General features: G+C 39.9%; 1 protein-coding gene across 1 annotated transcript; it reads right to left on the minus strand.

Annotated features, from left to right (window-relative positions):
- Positions 1–683: 683 nt before the first annotated feature.
- Positions 684–24,380, minus strand: klf13 (Kruppel like factor 13). The gene is made up of 2 exons (XM_015035684.1): positions 19,910–24,380; positions 684–4,525 (listed from the first exon to the last, which is right to left on the minus strand). The coding sequence occupies exons 1-2, from the start codon at positions 20,385–20,387 to the stop codon at positions 4,218–4,220; spliced, it is 786 nt and encodes a 261-aa protein (XP_014891170.1). The 5' UTR covers positions 20,388–24,380; the 3' UTR covers positions 684–4,217.
- Between the last annotated feature and the right edge of the window lie 2,061 nt (positions 24,381–26,441).

The raw sequence follows: 26,441 nt of genomic DNA on the forward strand, positions 1-26,441 counted from the left end.
TTAATAGCGCACAAAATTTAAATTTACACATAAACAAGCTCAAACCTCGAGCTGCGATGAACTCGAAAACAGTTACTGAAATGAACTGACAAAAAAATCTGAAATTAATAAGAAAAAAAAAAAACAATTCGGGCGATTATATGCCTTTTTCTCTCAAAGGCTCGGACAGCAAAAAGCAAAGAACAGTAAAATCGGACATGTACAAAATTGTGTTCAATGGCCTTGCGTGTTGGAATTATTCAAGTACATTAGTTACAGTGAGAGTAAAGGTTTTTTTGAGACGCTCTGTCTGTGGATGCCTACTTGTCACTTTTGCAGTCTGGCTGAAGGTACAGGCTTTTCTGTTCAAATGGTTGTATAAGTTAAAACAGCTTCAGAGTGGATCGATAGCAGGACTGTGCGATGTTATCAAGACATGCAATAGGCGAAAAGGGCTGCACTGAGGTGGTCCTGTGTTACCAGCATGGTCACACACTGACCAGCAGTGAACACTGGGCACCGAGGACCACCGATGGGGCAGCCACAGGCAGCCTGACGTATGCGTGCGGCGACTGGTTTTACGACAAAATCCACAAACTGTCCCATATCTGCTTGGCAGATGTTGACCCTGAGGAAAATGTGCAGATTACAGATTAAAAACTGATTAATGCGTCATTTTTTTTCTCCGTTTTCTTGTCTTTTTCTTTTGCACGTGAGCGCTTTAAACCAGGTTGGAAAGATTAGAACCAAGACAGGAATATACAAAAGGTAAGCTGATCAACAGCAGTTGTTGCTTCAAGAAAAAAAAAATGGTGAACTCTCACACCTCTGTCTTTGAGAGCTGCAGATCAGTGGCATTCAAAGTGTCATCTTGCAGCCCGCAAACTATTATAACATCACACAAAGGATTGTGTTTTGAGATAAATCCATTGCTTTCCAAGCTAAATAAGGGAGAATGAGAGGGGGATTCATTTTGACTTTAAAGAGAAGATGGCTGCAGTTGAGGAAAAAGGACAAGGCCTGACATTCATGAACTTACACCTGCCAGACCGACTCAAAGGGGAAAAAAAAGAAAATACTCCTCGCTTTCAGAGCAAAGTTAACATGCATGTAGCGTCGAACGCAAGATACCGCTTGAGTTAGCTCTGATGGCAGTAAGTCTGAAGGAGTCTGAACTGCATGGATGCGGATCCAACTGCAGCAGTGAAGCACTTAAAAAGTGCGGGCATAACACATAGACCGGCAGGGGTCCAGCAGTTTTGATAGTGGTGCTTGTTTCCACTTTCGCCTGACTTACTGAGGCATGTCTGTCGGCTTTCTCACAGGGACATTTGAGCTTCAAATGCTGGGTTGACATCAGTCTGGTGAGCACTGCAATTTGCTGATATGTTGATTTTGGTTCCGATGTTTTTGCAACTCTTCGAAAGTCCCCCAAATCCCCCCAACTTGCAAAAGAGACAGGAAGTTTGAAAGCAGCTGTTTGGAAGCTCAGGTTTATCAACGCAAGCCCAGAGCGACGGTTTCCTCTGCATTGTGAAATCTGATTCTCCGGCTCGTATGAGAAGGAATTCTGTTTGTGCTTTGGATGGAGTCAGGCACTTCCCACCCACGCTGCTAGTGCTGTCTACAAACAGCTCTTGTTCTTACACATTTCCTCTTATCCTGCAGTTCAGATCAAGCTACCAATTACAGCTATTTTTCTGCTGCCTGTTTCTACAGTTGGAGGGAGGAGGAAATGGGGGGTGTCTGCTTCTGTGTGTCTCCTCCTTTGTGCTGTTCGGCTTGTGATAAAACCTCTCCTCTTTTATCAGGACCTGCCCTCTCTTGCCTGTTTGTTGCTGATATCTGCTTTGTTCCCTCAGCTCAGATCAGCCAATTGCGCTAGCCAACGTCTGACCTCCTAATTAGGCAATACTAATGTAATTCAGCTGTCTCGCTGAAAGAACAGGTAGAGCCAGATGAGAAAGGCCTCGCAGGGCGAACGGCATGCTAGCACTACCTCCAGCGGGGTGGGAAAGTCTTCTTTTGGGTGCAGCTGTTTCCTCCTGGGAACTTGAGCCAGGAGGAAGTGACTGAGTGTGTGATTACCTGCAATATTCCCTACAGCACTGAATAAAAAGCACTTCTTTGGTACATTCTCCCATGTGCTTGATGAGATGGAAATATCTTGCTACTACTGAAGCTGTTTGGTCTCCATTTTAAGTGAAATATGTGCTGATCAGATAGTAATCAGGGTTTTTGCAAAGTTTTCAAAAGTCCTACTTTGAGCTATCTCGAGTTTATATGTCTTAAATCTTTCCTGATTATTATTATTTTTTTCAGATTCAATCCTAAAGTACATTTAGCTATGGCTTACCTCATTCATTCATTGCTTCTTAGATTAACCTGTGTGCGTTAAGTTGGTGATTTGTAGCTCTGGCTAAGGAATGTTGTGGTTTTCATGCTGTGATAAAACTACAAACGCCATAAAGCACCATTTGGCCTTAAAATCGAATGTTTAGATAATCAAAATCTAAGAATTCTTGTTGCTATCCACAACTAGCTCCTTCGTCATAGGAAAGTATTTACCCAAAGAGGTTTGGTGTGAAAACAAGGATTTTAGTTTGGTTAAAACCCGTCATCAGTAATTGTTCTGAAGCTTACAATATGCTACAGGAAAGTCCACAGACCTCCTAAATTTGACCTTTCATCTCCAGTGACTATTCGTTCTCCTGCCCATTTGAGCTCATGTGTCTAGATTTTATGGTTTTGTCAACATTAATCTCTAGTTTAGCCCCTCTTTCTCTCTTTGACTTTTGCCCCCTATCTGTTAAGTAGAGTATTAATTATGTTGATATTTTGCACAGAAGTCTTTTAGATTCAACTTTTTATTTAATTAAGAGATTTGAAAAAAATCTCCCTTAAGAAGTTTTGACAGATTACACTGTAGATCATGAGACTGAGTTATTTGTTGACTTTAAAAGAGTTTGATGTACCTCATTAACTCCAAAAATGCCTTGAAGGGTTGAGTAGCCTTAATGTAAAGGAAGTCAACACACATCCAAGAGCTGGAAAACACCAATTAAAGTTGGCAATGCTGTGTTTACGTTTCTTAAGCTAATAATTAAGCTAATTACAAGCTTTTAAGTAAATGTGTTTTTAAGTTATTCCCCATAAATCATGCAGGTCTTTAATGTAAATCAAAATAGTCTTCAAAAGCATTTCATTGAACTCTGTTACTTTTAGGCATCAACAGCTGCTTTTAAACTTCGTTCTCAGTGTGTAAAGGTTCAGTAGGGTTTCTTTTATTTATTTATTTTAAACCTATGTACATTTATAAAAAAATATTAACCCAATATAATCCCAATCCGCCTGAACATGTAGATTCACACACTTTGCACTGCTAAAACTTTTTAATGCAGTGCACATCTTATACCCAGTGTAACGTCAAAAGGTATTAGCACTGACGTATTTGTTTTCCACGGCAGGCTCAATGATTGTTTTCTCGGAAATTAAGAGTTACATTTGACCTTCACCTTAGACGTAGGACAGAACACGAACTGAAGCTTCGCAAAAAAAATGACCGCATGACTTTATGTCTGGTTTCTTCAAATGTGAAAGCCAACAAACAAAGCATAGAGTGCAAATTGTGTTGAGTGTAAGGCTGAAGTATAGTATGTACTGTATGTTTCTTTTCACCATGTTCATTCTTTCAAGCTAACAAGGCCATCCCTGAGCAGGGCGCAAAATTCAACTCCCCGTTGAATTTTCGAATAAAGTGATGAGTATATTGTGCAGTCAATGTGAGTACTCTTGAGTACTGTGGTATTACAGAAAGAGCAACTGTCTTCGATCCTGAGGTGTGTGTGTGAACCCCTTCTCCTAACCCATTCAATAAAAAAAAAAAAATCTGTTAAAATCAAAACATTTTGAGAAGACATATGACGGTGTCTGTTTTGTTTTCCTTCTTCTAAACTGTGAATATACAATAAACAACTAGCCATAGTCAGAAGCTTAAAAAATACAGACATGTGGTACAGAATGGAGATATCGCCATCTGGGAAAGGCATTATCTTCTTTTAGGATCACACAAGTAATTGTACTACAATAAGCACTTATGTACAGTATGGTACACCACAGCTAGCGCAGGAATAGCAAAGGAGGGGGTGGCGGGTTGCTGACAACTGTGCAACAGAAGTGTTATGATGAAATTGCAGGCCTCACGTCGGTGGGCTTGAAAAGTGCGACCAGGTTTCAGTTTAAGGCGAGCTGGCTGGACTGAGGGTGGGGCTGATGGTGGGACTGGATGCATCCGAGCGGCTGTAGTCGCTGAGAGAGCTGGGGCGCGTGGCGCTGCCACTGTGGGGCTTCTTCAACATGCCGGGCTGGAAATCTGAGTGGCGCCTGGCGTGCTTCATCAGGTGGTCGCTGCGCATGAAGCGCTTGTCGCAAAGTGGACAGCCAAACTTCTTCTCTCCCGTGTGGGTGCGGTAGTGGCGGGCCAGCTCATCAGAACGGGCAAACTTCTTACTGCAGTCGGGCCAGGTGCATGGGAAGGGCCGTTCACCTGCAGAACACAGACAGGAGAAATATGGAGGAACAGTTAGATCCTTCTAGTTGTCTCATCATGACTGAAATTTCTTTTGTCAAGAGAGACGAGGAGAAGAAGGCAGCAGAAGAATGCTGCATGACGAATGAGATGAGTCTGATGAACAAGTTGTTCATCAGTAATCTCTGCAGGTTTTTATGTATTCTATCAGGATTAGTGAACATGTCTGATATAGGGTCCTTAGAGACAGAGGTTGACCCCTCATGGCCACAGAGGAGAGATAAGACATGATAATGTCCATTTAATGGGGTGATTACCTCCAAAGTGGGATGGGTTCCATTGATTGCAATGTTACAAGAAGATTAAGTACATTATGTAAGGTTTGTGTGAGGCCACACTGTTTTTAAACTCAAAACGCCTGTGTAACTTCTAATAACATTAAAGTACAATAGAAACGTCCTCTGTGGCTTTTGCTTCCAAACTGAGAAATTTCAAGTTCCCATGCTAAGTACACACATACACGTACAGACACATGCACAGAGCCACGTCTGGGTCATTTCTTTTGCCGAAATATTGGTTTGGTGCTGTTGCAACATACGTTTGGTGGTGTCAATCAATCGCTGAATAAAAAATTGTGATCCATTTTGTTCGATTACAGGAGAAAGCAGTAGGATTCTTGTGATTCTTTAGAGACTTCCATTTTGAACTATTCAGCGACTCATTCAGACTTCCTGATCTCTTTCACAGGAGGAAACAAGAAATGGTAAAATCGTGGAAATATTTGGTCGGCTTAAAATATAACCTTTCAAAAACGTTGGTATACATTAATGCTGGTAACTGATTAATTCTGCGTAGCCAGTAACAGATTGTTTGCTTTTTAAAAAGTCATATGTTTTACCGTGGAACTAATGTAAACCTAAAAATCAGTTAAATTAACCCAAACATCACTTCATTTGTAATACAACTTGTGGGTTATTCTGTCCATGTTGTTTTCAGTGTGAAAATGAAATTAAACCCCTTTAGTATTTAACATAAAGTATTAACTGTAGTTATGTTATTTGTGTATGCTCCCTATTATAAAACTAGAAGTGAGTGTTTTTAATACTGTGGTGAGATACGAATGACTGGTCTGGAGGTTTAAAGAACACAGTCAAAACATGATTTGACGTCTGAAAAGGTAAAATATTTTTTTGGAGAATGGCGTGCAGGAATGTAAACTGCATGTGATTAGCGGTAAATGGGCCACAACAGGCCTCTGCTTTCATTTGATGTTTGATTACATTGCTATACCAGGCTTGCTTGGCAGCACTAATAGTTTGAGTGTATGTGAGGGAGCCATATGGAACCTGATAATAACACTGGTTATCTTAATCTGACAAACACCTCATCACCAGGAGTGATGACTCATTCACTGTGAATAAACAAACAACGTTATTCCAACAGTCTAATAACTCTGTAAGAAGGATATTAAAAATCATAAGAGTTATCTGAAAACATGATGAAACTAATAAGCTGTAACTGCTTTAGTAGTGATAAATTACCAACAAACTGGCGTGACACTGAACTAGCAGACACAGTTTAATTATACAGCTCCAGATGCTAATCACACTCACAATGACTACCCAACCCATTTTCAAACATGCAGCGATTTGTGCTCTTGGAACATGGAAATTCACACATTCTCCCTTATATCATGCAATTAAAGTGGGGATTTAAGCAAATCTACTAAAAACCGCTGAATGCTACCTCATGCATTATGTTTTAATGTCATTCTACTCTGTAAACGGTGCGCATGAAAACAACCCACAAAGTTTGCCTGATAGATCATGCTGTTGAGAACATATTCATTGAGTTTCTGAATAATAAAATAACACGTCCAGCGAGCACAGGACTTAATCTTTAAACATTTAGGGTTTCGCCTGTGAATAAGAATTATCAATCATTATACAAACCTATGCCAGTGGTTTGAGGCATGAATGAGAAAATATAATGGGATGCATAAATGTTTATAGATGGCACAAAAAGAAAAAAAAAAAAAATGGCCGCCAAAGGCTTTCTTTGTTCTTCAATCCCCATGTGGGCCACAATGGAAACAAGCACTGTTCACTGTCAAACATTCATACGCTATCATATGCCAGAGAGTCTCAAAAACATGAACTCGGTTCACTATGAGCCTCCTCGCCCCCCGCCCCCGTTTTTTGCATGCTTACAAAACATGCAGACAGACAGAGCAAGTCTAGACAGTATGGCTTGTGTTCCTGCCTCTGACGCCTTACCTCAGCTGCAGACAAACACAGCCGGCCCTGCCTACTGCAGTTCCTGCAGGTTCACGCATCACCTCATGTATTTAAACTCACTAACCGATGAATATAAATTTGCATATGGACATAATGTGTGTGTTTTTTTTTTTTTCTTTTCTTTTTTATGAGAACTAGTAAAAACACATTGATTTTCCAACTTGAAACTACAGTAGGAATACATATAGTATTCCTACTGGTTAAAAAGGAGTTTAAATTACTAGACACTCATCTGACTGAGGTGTGTCATGTTGGACTGATTTAATATCATATCATCAGCAGAAGGGAGCTTGGGCTAACCGTCTTGCCACTGCAAAATGAGTTACTGCCCTAAAAGTAGAGCCAAGTTTTGCAGGCTGCTTAAGGGTCAATAACCAGAGTAACAGATCCAACCAACATTAATATTTGAACAGATGAAAAGCTGAGCTACCCCGTCTGGTTGCCCTGATACAGTAACGTATCGTGGAAGCATCAGATATCTAACTTCAGTAAATGAGAAGAAACCCTAAAGCATCCTGAATAAACTTTAAAAAGCTTTTGGCTTTAAAGACTATAGTTTTTAAACAAGAAAAACAGGCATAGTCCCAAACAACTCTTTGCTATGTGGTGGGTCTTATATACTAAAATACTGCAGACTTCAAGGTTTTACGTGGCCTCCAAATGGGGCCACATAAATTCATTATAAAAAAAAAATCTGGTGAGAGGACAAGTGTTGAAAAAATTTTAAAAAAGTGCCAAAACCTGGGTGCATACTTGATCACACAGATACCTAAAGGCATCGATGAAGAGGAATTTTATCTTTCTGCATCACTGTGGGTCCACGGATACCATCACATCAGACCAAATTAATAAAATGAAGATTTGAGTTTTGGATTTGCTGAGGCAAAGTCCAGATCTGAATTCAACTCAGCTGTGGATTAGAGCTGTTTTAACAATCTCATAGTTTTGGAGAGTTACTACAGGGCAAATATTGATAAATCAGTGGGATGCTAATCGACTCCCAGCATAAAAGACTGTTAAAATTTAATGAAAAGATGTTCCACCTAAAAAGTATTCTGAGAGTGACCTTTTTTATTTTTTTTGCAACCGGTTTTTTGGGGGTGTTTTTAACTTAAATTTTACATTTAAAAAAATAATTAATTTCGAAAAGATTTATCATGGACTCACTTGTTACATTACAAAAAAAAAAAAACCCTACTCGTGCATGTTTAGATGCTTTGAATGAAAATGATAACACTGTGTGCGCCGTTGGGATGTCACTGTCCAGGCTATTTTTGTAGACTGCAGCGATTACTCAGCATCTCTGCTGAAAAAAGAATGTGACCAGAGCTTGCCTTTCTTCCCATCCAGTTAGAGTCCTCCCACAGCGGGGCAGCGTGGCGACTGTGATGTCAGGCCCCACCGATTGGTTATCCTGTCCCTGGCAGTTTGCCACATGCATGGTTTGCCTTTCGCAGAACCTGTCAGTTGCAGAGGGCGAGGGCAAAAGGCGGGGCTGGTGGAGGGAGACAGGAGGGAAGCTTCTCTCAAACGAACACAGTGACCCAGTTACCCATAAAGTGAGTTACATCATGCACGCAAAAAAACCACCTCTGCTAAGCACCAGTGTCCCCCACTAACCCCCCCACTCAAAGGTGGTGCGATTATGTCACAGGTGCTGCAGTTATATAACTGTTCTCACTGAGTCCAGTGGGTCAGTAAATAAGCAGCTCATCCCTCCGTCCTCAACTCATTCATATCTCAGTGGTTTCTGCAGAAAACGCTCAAGAGAAATGGAATCTATCCCTGAGGTGTAAAGGACTCTATCTACAAAGGCGAGATCAAATCTCTCTTTTGACGCAGGCAGACGCAGGCACCGGTGCAGGAACTCGATCACCTGCTCCAACAAGGGCTACCAGCATTTCAGCTAAATGTAGATAAAATTCCTGTTGCATCCTCAGGCATAGGCACACAGTGTGCACCTGAAAAACTCCATGTGACTCCCTGCCTGAAGTGAGCAAGAGTAAATTCCTTGGTTGGGGTGATTGGGAAAATTACAGTTTCTGAACATAATTCAAAGATCCCCTTAAAGTTAACTTTCTGTTTCCTGCTCAGTTACAACCTGGATACATATTTTACAGAACTTAACACATAAAATGTGCTCTTTTTCGATACTTTGACATAGTGGAGTTTTGGTAAAAGCTTTTGAGCAGCTAATATCTTCCCCGCAGCTGAAAACGCTCCTGAGATCTTTATTTAGCATAAACCCGGATTAGTTGGTCCCTGACACAAACAACTACTCTGAGCAAGACCAAAGATGCCAGAACAGTTAACGTGATTGGCACTTTAAACTGTTATTGTGTTTGCTTCAAGCTTTTTAACAAAGTAAGTTATTGTGAAAATTGAACAGGTGTTTTTTTTATTATTATTATTTTTATGGAAATAGTCATTGTCTTCTCTTTAATGGCCTCTCAGTATGAACTGCACATAAACCTGGATTCCTACTAACTAATGCCAGAGGTGGGTCTTCATGAGTCACACTTAAGTTGCAAAAAAAAAAAAAAAAAAAAGGCTTATGCTTGACCTTAAATCCGTAGGTCTGGGATTTAAGTCCCATGAACAATCATTCTCTCAAGTTATCAGGAATCAAAGTAAGCCAGTAGTTGTTAACAATTTGAGGTAATGACTAATATTGTCCCTTTCGGAAAAGACAATGACTGGTTCTAATTGTAATTATTAGCCTCATTTTAAGGACCACAAGAATGCCTCAAAAACTGAAATGTGCATCAAATAACTTCAGGCCAGGTTATTGCAAAATAAGCACAGCTTAAATCTGACATTTTATTCTAATACAGTTTAATTAGGGCAGCAGTCCAAAGACATCTCTGATTCTTTATAATAAAAGTACATCCTGTTAATTCAGATATTCAATATTAACTAGTATTAGATTTTTAGTAAGATAAATATTGTAACCTTCTAGGCTTCTAAAATAAATGCTTAAATTTTAAAACTTTTTGCATGTACAATATTGAGAAAATATTTCATATGTGTAGTTTTTATGTGCTAAGTTTGGCTTAAGGTTAATGACTTGAATTAACACCTTCTGTGCTGTAAGTAGACGAAATGACACATCTGCAATGTGAAAATGGAAATTTCAGTCATTAAGGATTTAACTTGAGTTTGAACAAAAATAACTTGAAGGACGCCATGACAGTAATCTACTTTAGGCAGCATATTCACTGCTTCTAACCTTTTTGACCAAGCTCAGGTGAAAAACCCTGAAGCATTTCTTTAAAAATGCAAAGAATTTTAGAAGCAAACGTCTCAAGAAGGGAACAAATTATTCTAGCCAGAATGCAGCCCGAACCTTACAGGAGTTGGATTTACTCCACATTTGTGTCAGTTTAGTGGAACAGCCAGCTTGGCAACATGAAATGAGAGGGACACTTACTCCAGTGGTAGAGCTGAGCACAACCCAATAATTTCGTCTCATGTTTACAACTCTATAACCTGCAACCAGCTCGGAGCCAGCAGACAGACCAGTCGCTTGGCTTTGAAGAACACCAAAATGATCACCGAGTCCCTCATTGCCACAAACTGCTGGAGCAGACGGGGTTAACCCACCGCACCCGCCCTCTTTCTCTTTACACGCACCGTCACGTGCCAAGACGATATAAACACTAACATGTGTGGGCAAGACAAAAAAAATATATACATTAAGGCTTCTGCAACTCCTCCTTTCATTGTTCACAAAGCAGCATACACAGGCTCTGGATGTGCAAAAATAACAACACAGGCATGCAAAAGTTTTGCGGTTTGCAGAAAGACACAGTTTGAGTCGAAACACATCTGTGATCAGAGCGACTGTTTATCCGTCTGCTCAGCTATGAGAGAATAACTTGGTGGGAGAGAAGACAAATTAGCAGGGGGAAAAAAATCACTAAGTAGTAACATGTTTTTTTTGGCACCTTAATTAAGAGTAAATTGCAAACAAGCTCTGCTGGAACACCTACGGTGACGTCAGGTGTTTCAGAAACATTTATGTTCCCTGTATTATCATCTTTTGCCTTTATTGATAGGGACCCAGCTAGCTTGCTTCTGTTCGTTAGCCGGTAGCTGTCACATTGAGAACAATAGCAGCAGCCTTTCTCCCAGCAGGAGTGGCTCTCTTATAATGCATTTCAGTCGGACGGGCCTCTCGCACTAACCGTAACTCTCTCCCACCGGCCAGCTTGCAGGCCTATTGACATTCACATACAGCCATGGAGGTGAGTTAAGTGGGACTCTCTGATTCCTGCTCACACTTTGGCACACATTACTTCATCCATCCAACTATTTAGGGAAAGGGCAGTCTGCATTGACCATCTCTTTACATTTTCCAACACTCAATCACTGTGTCAGACCTGAGGACACGGTGTTAGATGTGCTGCAGGCAGCGTTATGCTACAAAGCCCAGCTAACCGACAGCAGACAAATAGCCGTTGTCATTAAAGGGTGTTTACAGTGACTCCACAGTGATGTCCAATCATTATCTACAATTGTCAAGCAGGATGATGCCAGTTCACATGACATTTTTGACACCGTCGCTCCCATAATATCAACATTCTCCATGGGCACTGAAAAAAGGCCAGATCCTGTTATGCTGTGATTGGAGGAGATACAGGCTGGAGAAATTGCCAGTTGCCTTAATAAAGGCTAATGGCGGACGAGAGAGAAAAGTTTTGAAGTTTTTCTGATAAAAACAATGAGCCACTCTCTTCCTTAACTCGGAACAAATAACTGCTCATTTAATCATACACTATTGTTCACACTGTCCACACATTGCACATACAGTGAAGACGCTACTTCAAATTCAGTTTTTAATTACCAGAAATTTAAATACATGTCATTAGGATATGCTGAGATGGAGAGGCACAAAGTACTGCATAATTGTGATGTAGAAGAAGAGAGACACATGATTAAAATGTTGTTTTTCAGTCCATACATTGTGTACAACTGCTTGTACTTGTGATATAAGCGGTATATCTCCTAAAGCAGGGCATATACTAAACTACATTTTGAGTAATTGCATTCAGCTCCCACTCAAACTGTATGACTACATTATAGGGTTCAATAATTCATAGCTCACAAATTGTTCTCACATTGTACGACCTGACTGCTCACGCTGTACGTGTGTGTGCAACAAGTCAGTCTCTTGAATTCAGAACTGCAATAAAGAAGGAGGTGGAAGAATCCCAGAAGTAAAGGAAAACACACCCGAGAATGAGATAATGTCCAACAAAAACAATCATCGTTGGCACAATGCTTGCCGTTCCGTGTGGAAAAAAAGTGTAACAAGTGTTTAAAAACTGCTCCTTTTTCACTCCTTCTGTGTCGACTCATGCGCAACATGAGAGGTTAATATGAATTTGACTTGAGGCACTGCTTTAATTGTGCCATATTTTCACGAGGGGTCAACAGAATTTCAAACCGGTTTGATTTTTGTGTCTCATCAACAGACTTTAGAAGCCACTTAATTAGAAAAACAGAGTCCACCTCTGTGTAATTTAAACTCTCAGTTTGTTGGGGAACATTAGAAAACAAATCACACCACAAAGACCAAGGAACACAACAAACAGGACAGAGACAAAGTTGAAGAGAACTTTATAGCGGTTAGGTTATAAAACAATATCCTAAGCTTTCAGCTTTTCTAGAGGACTTTTTGTCCCATCATCCAAGAATGGAAATATTATGGTTTGTGTTTGCAGTTGTAATGTGCCAAAATTGAAAAGATCCAGAGGTGCTAATGGTTTCACAAGATACTGTAGAGGAGCGAACTCAGATGCAAAGACTTGAGTTAAACTACTCCCACTGAAAGTGCCTGAAGTTGATCACTTATTTAACCTGCTATTAATAACACATAGTGAACACAGTTAGTGTAATTTTCTGACCGAAGGGGGTTCTGCTCCTAAGGTTGTGCACCCACAAACCTTAATCAAATTGACTGTAGATGCAGCTGAATAAATGACCTACATTAATAGATGGCACTGACAGTGAATACCCTAGTATATAACCCCACCCCCATCCCGCCGCACTCTACTGTACATTCTGTCTTTGTGCTGCAGATCCCTTCATCGCATGCGACATGTAGCAGTTTTCATACTGTGGTTGTGGAGAGAAAAACTCACAGTCTTCCACAGGTCTGTATCCCTCTATTTCCAATCAACCCCACACCACAAGACGTGGCCAGATCTTGATCTCTCAACACAAACCGCTTCAGCACCAGGAAAGCAATGGGAGAGGCGGGTGGAGGACAGAGCAGCTTTTATAGAGTTACTCCACAGCTAACTAAAGAATACATGAACCCTGGGGGCCACTGAAAACACCACAGCCAGGGCAGGGGCTGACAGAGGCCATTCAGCACTATGATTGTCAGCGCCGCATGCCCGTTCACAGTCAAATTGAGAATGTATTGCTTCTTTATCAAGAATCTGATCTGCTGCCGGCACATGTAGGATAACATATGGTTAGCATATGCACCAAGAAACGCCTTCGAGATATATTCAGTGGGACAGTAACCCTGCACCAGAGGATTACCAGGCAAGATGGTGGCTCCACTCTGGCTTTATTATCATCATGAGGATCAAGTAGATTGAACTAATACCTTGTTTCTGTGGACACATAAAGTACTGCTCCACTTGGGCCAACCAGTTATAATGTCACACGCTGTTGCTTCACAGCAGAACAGCAAAGATATACACTGCAACAAAGGAACATTTGTACTTGTATAGCAAAAATTTTCCAATGTGAAATTGTAATTTAGACTAAAGTAATGAAAGCTAACATGCAGACAAGGCATGATAATTGTTGTGGCGCAAACTTCTCTCAGCAATGCCGGCCAATAACATTTTTCTTAAATCAATACATTTAAGCACATTTTTACAAAAACAGATTTTACTGAAACATGTGTTTCTGATTCAATATTATACAAAGTCAGATGTGAAATTAAAGCTTGTTCCTCTTTGAACATGTCTTTTTAATGTATGATACATGTACTGGACAGTGAGATCAGGCTGGCTCAGGGGTCTCCATCTTTCCTATTTGCAATATTGACTTTTCTATAACTCAATAAAATTTGACTTCAAGTACAAAAAGCTTAGGATGTTTGCTCATGATCATGTTAGAAAATACTGAAAAAGACTATATATGGAATATTTTAAAAATGTTAACAGGGCCAAGTAACCAAATAGAAGAAGGGCTAGACCAGAAATGTACATGACTCCCATATGGATTCTTCTTTTCTTAAAGGGTGAAAATAGGAAATGACAGGTTTCTTGTATGGGTCTGAGGTTGTTGCCGGGTCTCAAATGTGTATCAAGAAATTCAGTCACCTGACACAACTCTGCCCCATTTATTATCCAGTCCTGCACTGTATTAACATTTAACTGGTGGTTAAAATAGGGCCAATAACTAACCTATGGAAAATACCATCTGGGGGTCATTATCAGCCCGTTCTCTACTCATGTGAGTCTCATACATAAATGTCTACAGACTCATAGTCATGACTACAAAATATGACATAAATACTAACCTACTCTCAAAACCCTCCAAAAGGAGTTGGAAAGAGTATTGGATACAGCTCCATATGTGGCCTTAAAATGGATTTTGCTCATGCTGATTGGGTACAAAGTAGACCTGAACTCACCAAGGGTTTCTTGCATGAGACCCACTTCAATTTACAAAATACAATCTGCATTGTCAAAAACCATTATGGCACCCTAAATAGGTCTTAGCCGGTTTTCAAATAGATATCTAGGAAAGGCAGTTCAAATTGCAAAATATGCCTTTGCCAAATACAAGCCCAAACTTTTCTCCACAGTTTTCTTGCATCAGACCTAAAGGTAATTAAAATACATAACCCACAAACAAAAGCATTTGGGATATTCTTTGGCCAATTTTCCACATACTGGAACCCCAGATTTAAATTTGGCTGAAATATTCTTTTGGCTGCCGCAAAATATTGAATAATTAAAAAAAAACAAAAAAAACATTTGAAATTATGCAACATATCTTGGCTTTTATAGGTTATGCTTCTTGTCCAGAGCAAGCCATTTTCTACTTGAATAGGCCCTATGTAAAAATGCTAGCTATGTCATTAATGTAGCAGCAGCAAAATCTGACATCATTATCTAAATATCTGAATGTGATTCTGAGGTTTCATAATATGTTGTACGACAGCATTATTTGGTGGAAGTCCTGCTGCTGGTCAGTTAGGCAGACTGAACTCTTCAGCCCCTCAGTATTTTATTTTATTTTTTTAACCATTAGCGTGCCAGGAATGGATTCAGGAAAACCCAATCCCCACCCTGATACCTCATCACTGCCACCAACCACACAGGAACACTGAGCACTCTGTGTTACAGTTCAGCCAAATATAAAACCACTGGCAGAGATGAAGCATATATAATGAGGGACTCCTGCTGCTCTTTCCATGTGGAATTTGGGATAATTTCCCATGTAAAAATGTCATTAACCAGAGTTATTTGACTAAAAATAGGTAGCACATTTGAAGAACCAGGCTGTAGCTGTGCTGCCAGGTGGTACCACTTATTGTTTAGGACAGTAAAGGATTTCACAGCCATCTAGCAGAATTAGTGGTACCAAAGCAAAACACAAAAGAGGTTCAGAAAAAAGCATTAACCCAACTGTAAAATATGTCATTAGGCTCTTTGTCGTTAAGAAATATTGGGCCCAGGCCCTTCTGTGTGACCAGCAGGTTTCACATGTGTATTGTACCCTGAAAAGACAGGCTTTTGTAAGATCTGGCTGTGGGGGGGCCTGGTTGGAAGAAGAGCGAGGGGCCATCAGTTTTCTGGAGATGGCAGTGTGCATGACATGATTACAGGATGTTAAGGAGACTTCACTTAAAATCATAGCACACCACTGGGTGGGTCTAATACAAGAGAAAATTTAAATTAATCTTGGAAAAAAAAATATAGACCACTACTCATTCCATTTGTAAATCAGTCTGAAGTCACCACATTTTTTTCTGCTTTTTTCACGTTTCACTGGACGCTTGCCGTGAAAAAAGAAATGGCTCCACCTCCAACATAAGGATACCAAACAAAGCCGTCTGGTAACCTTAGACCCTTAAACTGCTCTGGATTCCTAAGCATCAAACTCAATGTTGTATAATGAGTGATTTAAATTCAGTGTGTACTCCTGTGTGCGCTACACCCAGGATGTCCCCGTTGAACCCAGCGTGAACAAAAGGAAACGTAAAATGAAACCTATTTATCTCCAATGAGGGGGTCCCCTCAAACGGTAACTGTTTATGCATTCAAACTTGGAGTTCCAAGATTTCAAATCACAGACCAGAGAAGAAATGTGTACTTACATCTTAAGAAAGGGAAGAATTAGAATATTTAATGCAAAGGAAGTAAGGTGCAAAACCAAATTAGCAGCATAAAATAAAAGCTTCAGTTTTGAGGAACTGGCCCTTTACAAACCCCTTAACAGCTTGCAACATACTTAAACAAACTAAAAGTGATAATTACATGTTTATTCAGGAATTTTCAAATAAAATTATAAAATTTAAATGTTCTAGGCCACAGTTTTCTTTTTGTTTTTATTGGTCATGAGCATTTTGTAAAAGAGAGGAAAAAACACACAAACAAAAACAAAAAAGAAAAACAGACTGCTCCTTTTAAAGGCCTCTACAAAAAAAAAAAACTGGCAAACCTGAGTGTCAGAAGCCAGAGGGAACATCTTGTCCCTGGCTCTTTGTTTGTTGTCTACAGTGTTTCTCCTTCAATTAGAAAGCAGCACTTGGCTGAACCTGACTAGGCTGGGATCCGTTCTCTCGTGATTCTGCTAGTATGGGCTGAAAGGAAGCAGGCTGCCTGAGTCTGACTCCATGAAAACATGCTAAGATTGGCTGAGGCAGCCCTGCTAAACTCAGATGACCCACATTTTGGACCTGCCCAGTAAAACGGGAAGAGAGGGTCATTATTATCAGAATTTATAGGACACTGCCCAGTGGCGCAAGCCAGACGACGGAGCATATCCAAACAGAGAGGCAGGAGAAAGGAAACGCTTATTAGGCACGGAGACGAGGGCAGGGCGAGCACGGAGCAATAAAAACCGCACAAAACTCACATGATCTGGGCTGATGGAGGGGGGAACTGACTGCTCGAAGCAAGGCTGGAGCTTTCTCTGCGACAAGGCAGCAAAATTAGGAGTTTCTGGAACTTACCAATTAAATCAAAACAAACCATCCTTATTAAAACAAATTATAGGACACAAGCCGAGCAATAAGACAAAAGAAAAGGCTTGGAAGGCCAAACGAATAATGAGCTGTGGTAACGCTGCACTAAAAGAAAACAAAACAGTAATTACAATAGACACAATCTTCTTTGTTGTAATTATAAGCCACATTTCTCTCCTTTAGCGTTTTCCTAACAAATGGCGATTTAACAGCCGGCAGTCGGCTCTGCTGGAGCAACAGTAAAAGTTGACTCCAATCAATAGTAAATGACTCTGTACGAGCCACAGAGAAAATCCTCAAGCATTTGGCCTCCCAGTGTGTTTAAGGCTGGTCTGTTCTTTTTCTTTTCACCGGATAGTATATCTTCGTGCAGTTGTTACGAATGCTGATAAATCTACCAATAAAGTGACACGAGTTTGAGACGAAGGAAAGACAAAGGCTGAATCCCATTTCTCCCCAATACAGATTTTTTTTAGGGGTGTGGCGTTCCAAAGCTTTCTGTAGAGCAGGAGGAGGGCTTTCTACCCTCTAAAAATGGACTCCGGTTAGCATATTTTTGACGGCACAATGACCATTGTATTACATGTGGTTTCATTGTTAATAATTATTGCTAATCTGCATAGGGTTTTACATTTTTTAAAGGCAAAAGATAGATAGATAGATAGATAGATAGATAGATAGATAGATAGATAGATAGATAGATAGATAGATAGATAGATATAAATTTGTCAGCATAGCATACCTTTCAACTTTGGAGACTATTGTACTAAAATCAGCTGTTTTGTAACAACTATATATAAAATGGTTAGTACATTGGATTACTGAATTTTTATAGATTTAATTGAATAAAGTATATATTTTTAATAAAATGCTTGTTTCTCTTTTTTTTATTAATCATATTATTTATTAGCAGCAGCAATACTGACATTTCAGTCGTTGTGACACAAAAAGAACAGAAGAATTCAGTTTTGTCTAACAATTGTAAATATTTGCATATGTAAATACTTATATTTCTCACTCACTTATGCAAAAAACAAGAGTCAGATTTTTATTAGGGCTTGATTTTTTTTTATATAATTTTTCGCAGGTGCCTGTGTCCAAAGTCTTGCCCATGTACCTTGGGACATTTACTGCCCACTTTAGAAACGATTTAAAACCATTGTCCATGTTCTTCTATCAGTCTCCTTTACACTAATGTGATTATATGTTTTACAAACACAAATAATACCAGCAGGAGGTTAGCCAATTTGTTTTCTGTTACAATCTGTTTCATTTTATAGTCTAAACAAGGATCAGAACCACAATCCAATGAAAGTGGAGTGTAATACAAATGTCTTCTAACAAACATCTGAAATAAATTATATGTGAGATTTGCACATTTTTATAATTACTTATCTCCATCGTTTATGAATACACTAAACTATGAGGAAGAATACAATAAGTTTTGACAAAGGGGCAATTTGACTCAAAGCCTGCTTTTTCTTCTTCCTGAATAAATATTTAAAATGTATGGTATGCGAGTGGCTATTTAGACTGCTTGCTTTATTCAGTCTGGCAGAAATCAGTAGGCACTGATGATGAATCAGCTCCTTGAAGGAGTGTCCCATTTCCCATAAGCACTACATGTGCTAAACGCTGTGGGAAAGGGGGGAATGGCTAGAATTGGGACTCAGACTAAGGTTTGTAGCAAAACACAAAACTGTTGTTTTGTTACTATGGATAAAAACAAAATGCCTTGAAGATGAGGGTGCCCTACATATGTTGGATCTCTTGGAGCTGCTTTTTCATGCTTGCACGTTTCTGCAGCAAGTGACTCAAATGTGGGTCACGCTCACGCAAGGTGCTTCATCCTGTGATCCATAGAGCTCAGTTTTCTTCTCAGCCCTGTCAAGATGATGCATGTGCGTGCGTGTGCAGAAGAGGAGCGAAAAGATGAGGTGTGAGCTGCAGCGCTCCCATCAAGAGGAAACGGCAGTGAGACTCCTCAGTCGAGGCTCAGCTAGCTGAGTCTGTTGCTGGCCAGATCAGCTGGCAAGTCTGTCTAGCGGGGGTGTGGCACATCATAACAAAGGGCTGTGGGCAGACAGGCGACTGACTGCACAGCTCTTATCAACCCCCCAATTTCAGTCGATCTGTATCTCCCCTCCCTTCTTCAGTGTCCTATCCTGTGGAATGCAAAGCGCTAAAAACTGGAGGTATGGGCATTTTTTGGGCTGTGTGTGTGTGTGTGTGTGTGTAAGGGAAGGTCACATGCGACACACGCTGTTGATTCGCAGCGCATTTATTGGACTTTTTGGACTGATTCTGCAAACTTCCTGCATGCCCATGCACACTTGACTGATTCTGCGCATCTATGGCTACATGTTTTGCTTTTTTTTTTTTTTCTCAGAAACTCATGCTGCTTTGAAGCAAACCATTTCTTTTTACTTTTTTTCTAAAGGAGCAATCGTCTTCAGGAAACGTAGCTTAATGTAGTTCTACGTGTGCACCGCAGTTTCAGTTTGAACATACTGTCCAATGCGGTGGTGGATGTGCGTGCGTGTGTTCAGTGGGGAGGAGGAAGAGTGGAGGTGAGGGGGGAGGACAAAGCTTAAAGACTTGAGTGGGAGTGGCACTGTTTTCAAGCCTCCCTTCCCAGAAATTAAAAGGACATTATAAAGTTTATATAACTCAGAGCAATGCATGTATCATTATGAAGCTATGCAACGCGAGCGCGTTAGTTTTATTTATTCCAGGTTGATTCCCGAATTTCACCAATAATAAAGCAGTTTTAATGTATACCTTATTTAGATCAGACAGTATTTTCAGTTTTCTTTTACTCCCGTGTGAAACGGGAACACAATAAAGCAGCATTCAGCACCTGCATCCGATCGAACTGACCTGTGTGTGTCCTTAGATGAGCTTTGAGGTGGGAGGATTTGCCATAAACTTTTTCACAGCCAGAATAGTTGCATTTGTGCTTTTTCTGAGGTGGCTCCTGCTCTGTCCGACCTCTCGATCTCTTGCCTCTTTGTCTGAGCGCAGGATCGGAGGTGGCGGTAGGTGTGGCAGAGTTTCCATCCTCTCTCAGGTTCGGCGTGCTCTCCTCCTTTATCTTTGCCTGCTCGGCAACGCCGTTGGGTGTCTGCTGGTTAAAATCCGCCAGGATCCTCGCCACCACGAAAATCGAGGAGTTCTCCTTCACCAGGGGCTCCTTTATTTCTTCCCCTGTCCTGGAAGAGGTTGGGATCTCCGGTTTAATCTCCCTGTTGCCCTTAGGAGGGTGAACAACTGCACGACTGGACATTGAAACAAGGCACTCTGCTGCAAAGTGATCCATTCTGTCTTTGAAACAGCCTCCTCTGCTTCTTAATGACATTCGGAGGGGGGGGGAAATGAAATAAATCCGCGTGTAGGAGGTTGTTAAAAAAAATTAAAAAAAAGTACTTGTACCGTGCTTCCCTTTGTGTAGTGGCGGTGAGGTGGAGGTCGTTCTCATCAGAGAGAACTGACTTTATGATCTTACCCGGCTTTCCAAAATCATCAACATCCTGTGCGAGAAACGCCTCGCACCAAACAAAAAAAAAAGAAAAAAAAAAACGCAGAGAAGACCTCTCCCTCGCACAGAAAGAGAGGGAGGGAGAGAGAAGAGAGAGAGAGAGAGAGAGAGATAGAAAGGGAGGGAGAAAACAGAAACCAGAGTCTTTGTTTAGTGCAGCGACACCGGTAGCAGGAACTCTTGAAACTTGGATGCGTTAACTCCCATTGCGGCTTCAGACTGTCTCCGGCACAGTGAGCGCGTCTCCCGAGCGCCAGCTCCAGCTCGCTGTATCCATGCTGGGGGCGTGTCGGGCAGGGCAGCGCTCGGCAGCATCGTCAGAGGAGTGGCTCATTCATTGGGTACAGCTTGTCCCCAAGTGCTCCGTGCAACACGAGTTACTAGAAAGTTTCAGCTGCGCTGTTTCTATGCGTCCAAGAGGATGCAGCCCTCTACCTGCCGCTAGGAATTGTCAAGACAGCCACACTGATGCAGCAGAAACCCGTGACTAGGTGTCTCTTATTTGGTGCATTTTTGATCAGCTGGCCAGAGGAATATCACCAGGGACGTTTCAAGATCATTCAGTGTCACGTGACGTCTTTGTGCGACCCGGGTCACAGAGGTCACCTCTTAAAAAAGAAGAACCAAAGCACAGACTTTAACTGATAAACATGCACCGTACACTCGTGTGAGTCAGGTTTGCTGTGTTTTCAAAAGTATTCATAAGTCTTGAAGTTTTTTTTTTTTTAGCATTTTGTCATGTTTCTACCTCCAACCTCAAAGTATGTTAATGGGATTGAACATGATGCAAACAATTCAAAGGCTGGGAAGTGGAAGAAAAATTATACCTGGTTTTCATTAATAATGACAATGATAGTAATGATCTTTTTCCTAAGCACCCTGCAAAACACACAAGGACCTTAATACACCTCTGCATCAATTACATATTGAGTAATTAACAGGAGTCTACAGAACCTGTGTATATGAGCAGATCATTCAGTCATTTGATTATGGTGTGCTGGACGTCCAAACGTTGGAAGACACCAAGCCTCAAAGACCACAACTCTGTGGTTAAGGCTCTGCTTATTTGGTTGGAGCTTGACCAATCAGATTCATAGTTTATTTGTCTGGAAAATGTGGAATTTGATTCAAATAGAAAAAAAGAAGAAAGCGGAAAAGTTTCCAATCTCTAAAGGATGAACATCTCAAAATGTAATATATAGTTCCAGTAAGTTCTTGTTTTACTCAAATTTTGTGAGTCAAATTTTGTTATCAGAATGTCAATGTGGTAAAAATAGCAGTAAATGCTGTACTTTATCTGAATGTTTAGGTTCGAAAGTGCAAATAAAATGTATATAGACTCTGTGGGTGTGGTTGTGTCTTTACAGTTGCAAAACATTTAATTAAATATTAAAAGAGGGCAGGGCCCCCCGCCCCCCACTGTGCCTCTTCACCATGCTAATCTGCAATCTGCCCAAAGAGGGCAAACAAAATTCTAGCTCAAGTAAGGACGGATGGACAGATAGACATTTTTGGCATGACCAACTGCACCACTGGTACATTCAACATGAGTGCCATTCAAAATGGTTGCTTTCAACATACAACATTTTTTTTTTATTATTATTATTTTGCAAAGAAGAAAGCTTTCCATAGTTTCTATGGGCACAGAATCTGCCATGAAGACGTGGTTAAATATGAGTCTTGAAGACATAAAATAATTTAAAATAATGGAATTTGAGAAAGAATATTCTTCATTTCTGCATTTCTAATGTTGAATGATGCTTCTAAGAGGCAAAATAGAAACACTTATTGGGTTTGTTTACGAGATGTAGTAGGACATACGATGGCTGGTCTATTCCTATGAATTCACTTACTTTCCTGATAAAGTGGCTTTCAGACCGAATGTGGCATTCTCTGAATTTCCCTTGCGTGTTTTGCAGGGAAACATGTGTTGCTAAACTGAAAATACCCCTGATAGTGCCACGCTCTATTAAACCGCAACAGAGAACAGTTTTTTTTTTTTTTTTTTTTTTTAAATGGACGTTTCATAAGTAGATGATGGCCATATTTTATCTGCAAACGCATTTTCACTGTGCTAAAACCATCAATAAAAACAAACATTTTGTTGTGAGATGTGAAATAGCTAGATACTGTGTCTCCATTGGCTGCACAAGTATCCGCCAACCACACAGCCGGCCGCACACCACGGTTAAATTTTAGCAAATTCCAGCTTTGGAAAGAGTGCGATGCAAGCTCCACTAAGCTGCTCACACCTACACAGCAAAGTGGGAGCTGTGCGCCACTTGAGCTTTTTATCGCGCAACGCAAAACCTTTGTTGCACAGAGCATGCAGTACAAATGAATGGATTTGAGAGCACAGCAGAGTTAGTGAAATATTCAGCCTGAAAGCCCCTTAATCCCTGACAAAGATTGATAAACAGAACTTTGTCAGGTCACTTCTATTTTCCTGCATGAGTTAAGTAACATACTGTACAAAATGGAGATTGTGCAGCAACCTTCAAGAGATCTGTTGGTGGTTGCTTGGCTTTAGTGGTGGTGGAATGGTGAAAAGCCTCCAACTTTGCCACTAAAAATGGCAACTTCTGTTTCCCTCTGTAACCTGGAACCTCAAATACAAACAGAGCATTATTAAATGGCATCTTTCAATTAAATGTAAAAATTCAATGAAAAAGTATGTTCGTTACTCCTCTTTTTTTTTGATTAATAACAACCCACCACATGACAAAATTCCTTAAGAACTGCTGTTCTAAAATGGTCGCTGTCATAGTGATTCATGAAAAACAGCAATTACTGAGGTTGTTATAAAAAGTCTTACAACCGCAGCTCTATCAAAGTTAATAAGTGACAGATGAATTACACAAGCTTTTATGTCACATCATTCTTTACATTTGCTGATGTCAATAACAATAAAGAGAGATTTTACATGTGGCCTTCCAGTCACCAGGACAAAAAAACGCCATCAACAGACTTTTAAATGTGAATGAAAACATCTGTATGTGATCATCGATGAGAGCCTTTCTTTTACCACAAAAAATATTACATAACCACCTGTTGTAAATGTTTTGGACTTACTGTCAAGATGTGTTGAGTTGATGAAGAATTTGTAATTTGTCGTTTTATCTACTTCATCTTGAACATTCTTTGCAGACCGCAGGCTACAGAGTTGGCAGTGAATTTGTCCTTATCATTAAGTGATACATGAAGAGAAAAATAATGAATGATTACATTGACACAGAAGGGCATTGTATCATCAAGAGAAATCAATCCTGATTTTACTATTTGTGAAACGTTGCCAAATTTAGCCCAGTTGTTTTCCAACCTGAGATGGAAATTTTAATTCCTGCTTTTGTTTTGTCTTGGCTGGATTATTGCAGTGCGCTTTTCAGCTGTTAAATTAAGACCGGCTGTAGTCGGTACAAAATGCGGCTGCTTTGCTTCAGACTAGATCTTAAAAACTTTGTCACATGACTCAATTACTAATGCAACTTCATTGGCTCCTGGTTGATTATTGAGTGCACTTCGAGGTTAATTGTTTTGACCTGGATAGCTTTACATCGTCAGACACTGGTCTACATCTCTGGACTACTACATCATTACACCTCCATTAGGGCCCTCAGGTCCTGTCATCAAAGCCTGCTGATAGTCGTCTATACAAGATTGAAAACCAAAGGAGAGAGAGTCATTCTCCTCTGTGTCTGCAAGACTTTGAAATGGCCTTCCTCTGACTCTAAAATCAGTGGATTCAGTGGTTTCCTTTGAAGGCATGATAAAACATTATAATTTTATGGGGGTTTTTTTTATATATTATTTAATATTGTCCTGTGTGTCTTTATTGTCATATGAAACTATATCCTTTGTTAAAAACTTTTGTGATTTTTATATTGAATGGTGCTGAATAAATGAAGTTTTACTTCCAAAAGTTTTACAAGCATCATGTCACCTTTTTGGAACAGTTTTGCACACAGTAAGGGTTCTGAGACTTGCAATAGTGCAGCAGTAACATTTACCGCTGCCAAATTATTGGTTTTATTCTGCAGAGATTCCCCAGAGAGACAATAATTCTCCACCACAGGATCTCAAATGAGTTTAATTATGTTCTCGACAGAATAGACATGTAAGTGTATGGGGTGTAGTCAGAAGTTTAAAGACTCTCATCATGGGAATTAAGGTCATATTAATTTGGAGCTTTTCTGATGATTTAACTGTTGTGCTCCTTTTACAGGGTCAGATGATCATGCAATAAAAAAATGTTGGGGTTTTAAAAATACAATTTCTTTGGTTAAGTTTAAATTTACCAGCGATTTTCTTAATAAATGGCCAGAATATACAATTCAAATATAAACATACATCCAGACAAATCCTTTAATAAGTGACCTCAAATTGACCTCTAATGGGCTATCATGATTGAATGCAGATGGTAGTTCTGCTAGTGTTAAACTATAATTTATTTTTATTAGATAGCATACATTAGATTAAGCACTACTCAGAAAAAGTATCTCTGTAACAATTTAAGAAGGATAATTATAGATTTCCACAAATTGGAAAAGTCATTTGGAGCCTAAACCACTGCAGATTCCAAGAGCTCTAGTTCAACTAAGTACAAGTAAATCATTATGTTATGGTTGGTTATGATGTTCAGGCACAACACAGTCACAATCAAGGTCACTCCCTGTTCCTGAACTGGGAAGTGCCATAAATACAATTTAATTCTTCACTGAAGCCCAGGAGCTCAGATGATGCAAGAAGAAATCATCGTCCAAAATGGACAATTCTAAAATATGTTGCTGCCCACATTAACAATCCAAATTTCTCCTGGGGCAACATCAAGTAATTTGGCTGTTAGGAGTAAACTTCAGGAGGTAAGGTATTCAATACCAAACAGTATTCCAAATGTCCAGTTTGTTGGGAGGTTGGGGGTCTGTGTCACTGTCAGCAGTACTGGTGCATTGCACAGAAAAATGTAAAAAAAATAAAAAAATAAAAATGAGAAAGCCAACAGTCTTCAAGATCTTTTAACTTTAACCCAAATTCACATCTAGATAATTAGAACTGGGATGGATATTTCAACAGGACAATGAAAATGGATCATTAATTGAACAAAGCAAACTAAAATTAGCCATCTGGAATCGTCTTCCCAAATCAATCAATCAATCAAACAATCAATCAATCAATCAATCAATCAAGCAATCAATCAATCAATCAATCAATCAATCAAGCAAGCAATCAATCAATCAAACAACTACACTTGAGTTTATTCACACAATTAGACAATGTCATTATTAATTCACTAGCACATCCGCTCATATTATTTACAGCAGACGAGTGAAAAAGGAGCAGGAAGAAAAAAATTGTCCCAGGAAGCCAAACATTTTTAATGAACTCAACAAATTCTGCCAGAAACAGTGACCAAAAAGGCCAGATATAGGCAAGGAGCTTCCTGGTGGCTGCACACGCAAGTGGTCAAAGTACAACTTGTTGATCAGCAGTTCACCAAATATTAAGGGGTTCCATGTGAGCAGCATGAATCTATTGACCCCGCCTTTATTCTTTGTGAAATAGATTTAACATGATGTTGGAAACATTCTTCAGAGATTTTCTCATTGACATCACACAGCTGCTGCAGATTGTTTTGGTGACACATCTAAGAGACAAATCTCTTGTTTCAGCACATCCCCAAGGTGCTCATAGTTTAAGATCTGTGACCGTGAAGGCCGATGGGATACAATGAATTCAGGTTTAATATGTCAGATTATTTGAAATTATTTGATGCTTTGTGACATGGTGCATTATCCTGCTGGACATAAACGTCAGAAAATTGGCAACACTGTGGTCAAACAGGGATGGACATTACCAGTAACAATAGTCAGACCCTTA

This window comes from Poecilia latipinna, unplaced genomic scaffold (genome assembly GCF_001443285.1).
Source record: "Poecilia latipinna isolate Pla-1442-1.1 unplaced genomic scaffold, P_latipinna-1.0 Scaffold344, whole genome shotgun sequence".
Lineage (NCBI taxonomy): Eukaryota > Metazoa > Chordata > Actinopteri > Cyprinodontiformes > Poeciliidae > Poecilia > Poecilia latipinna.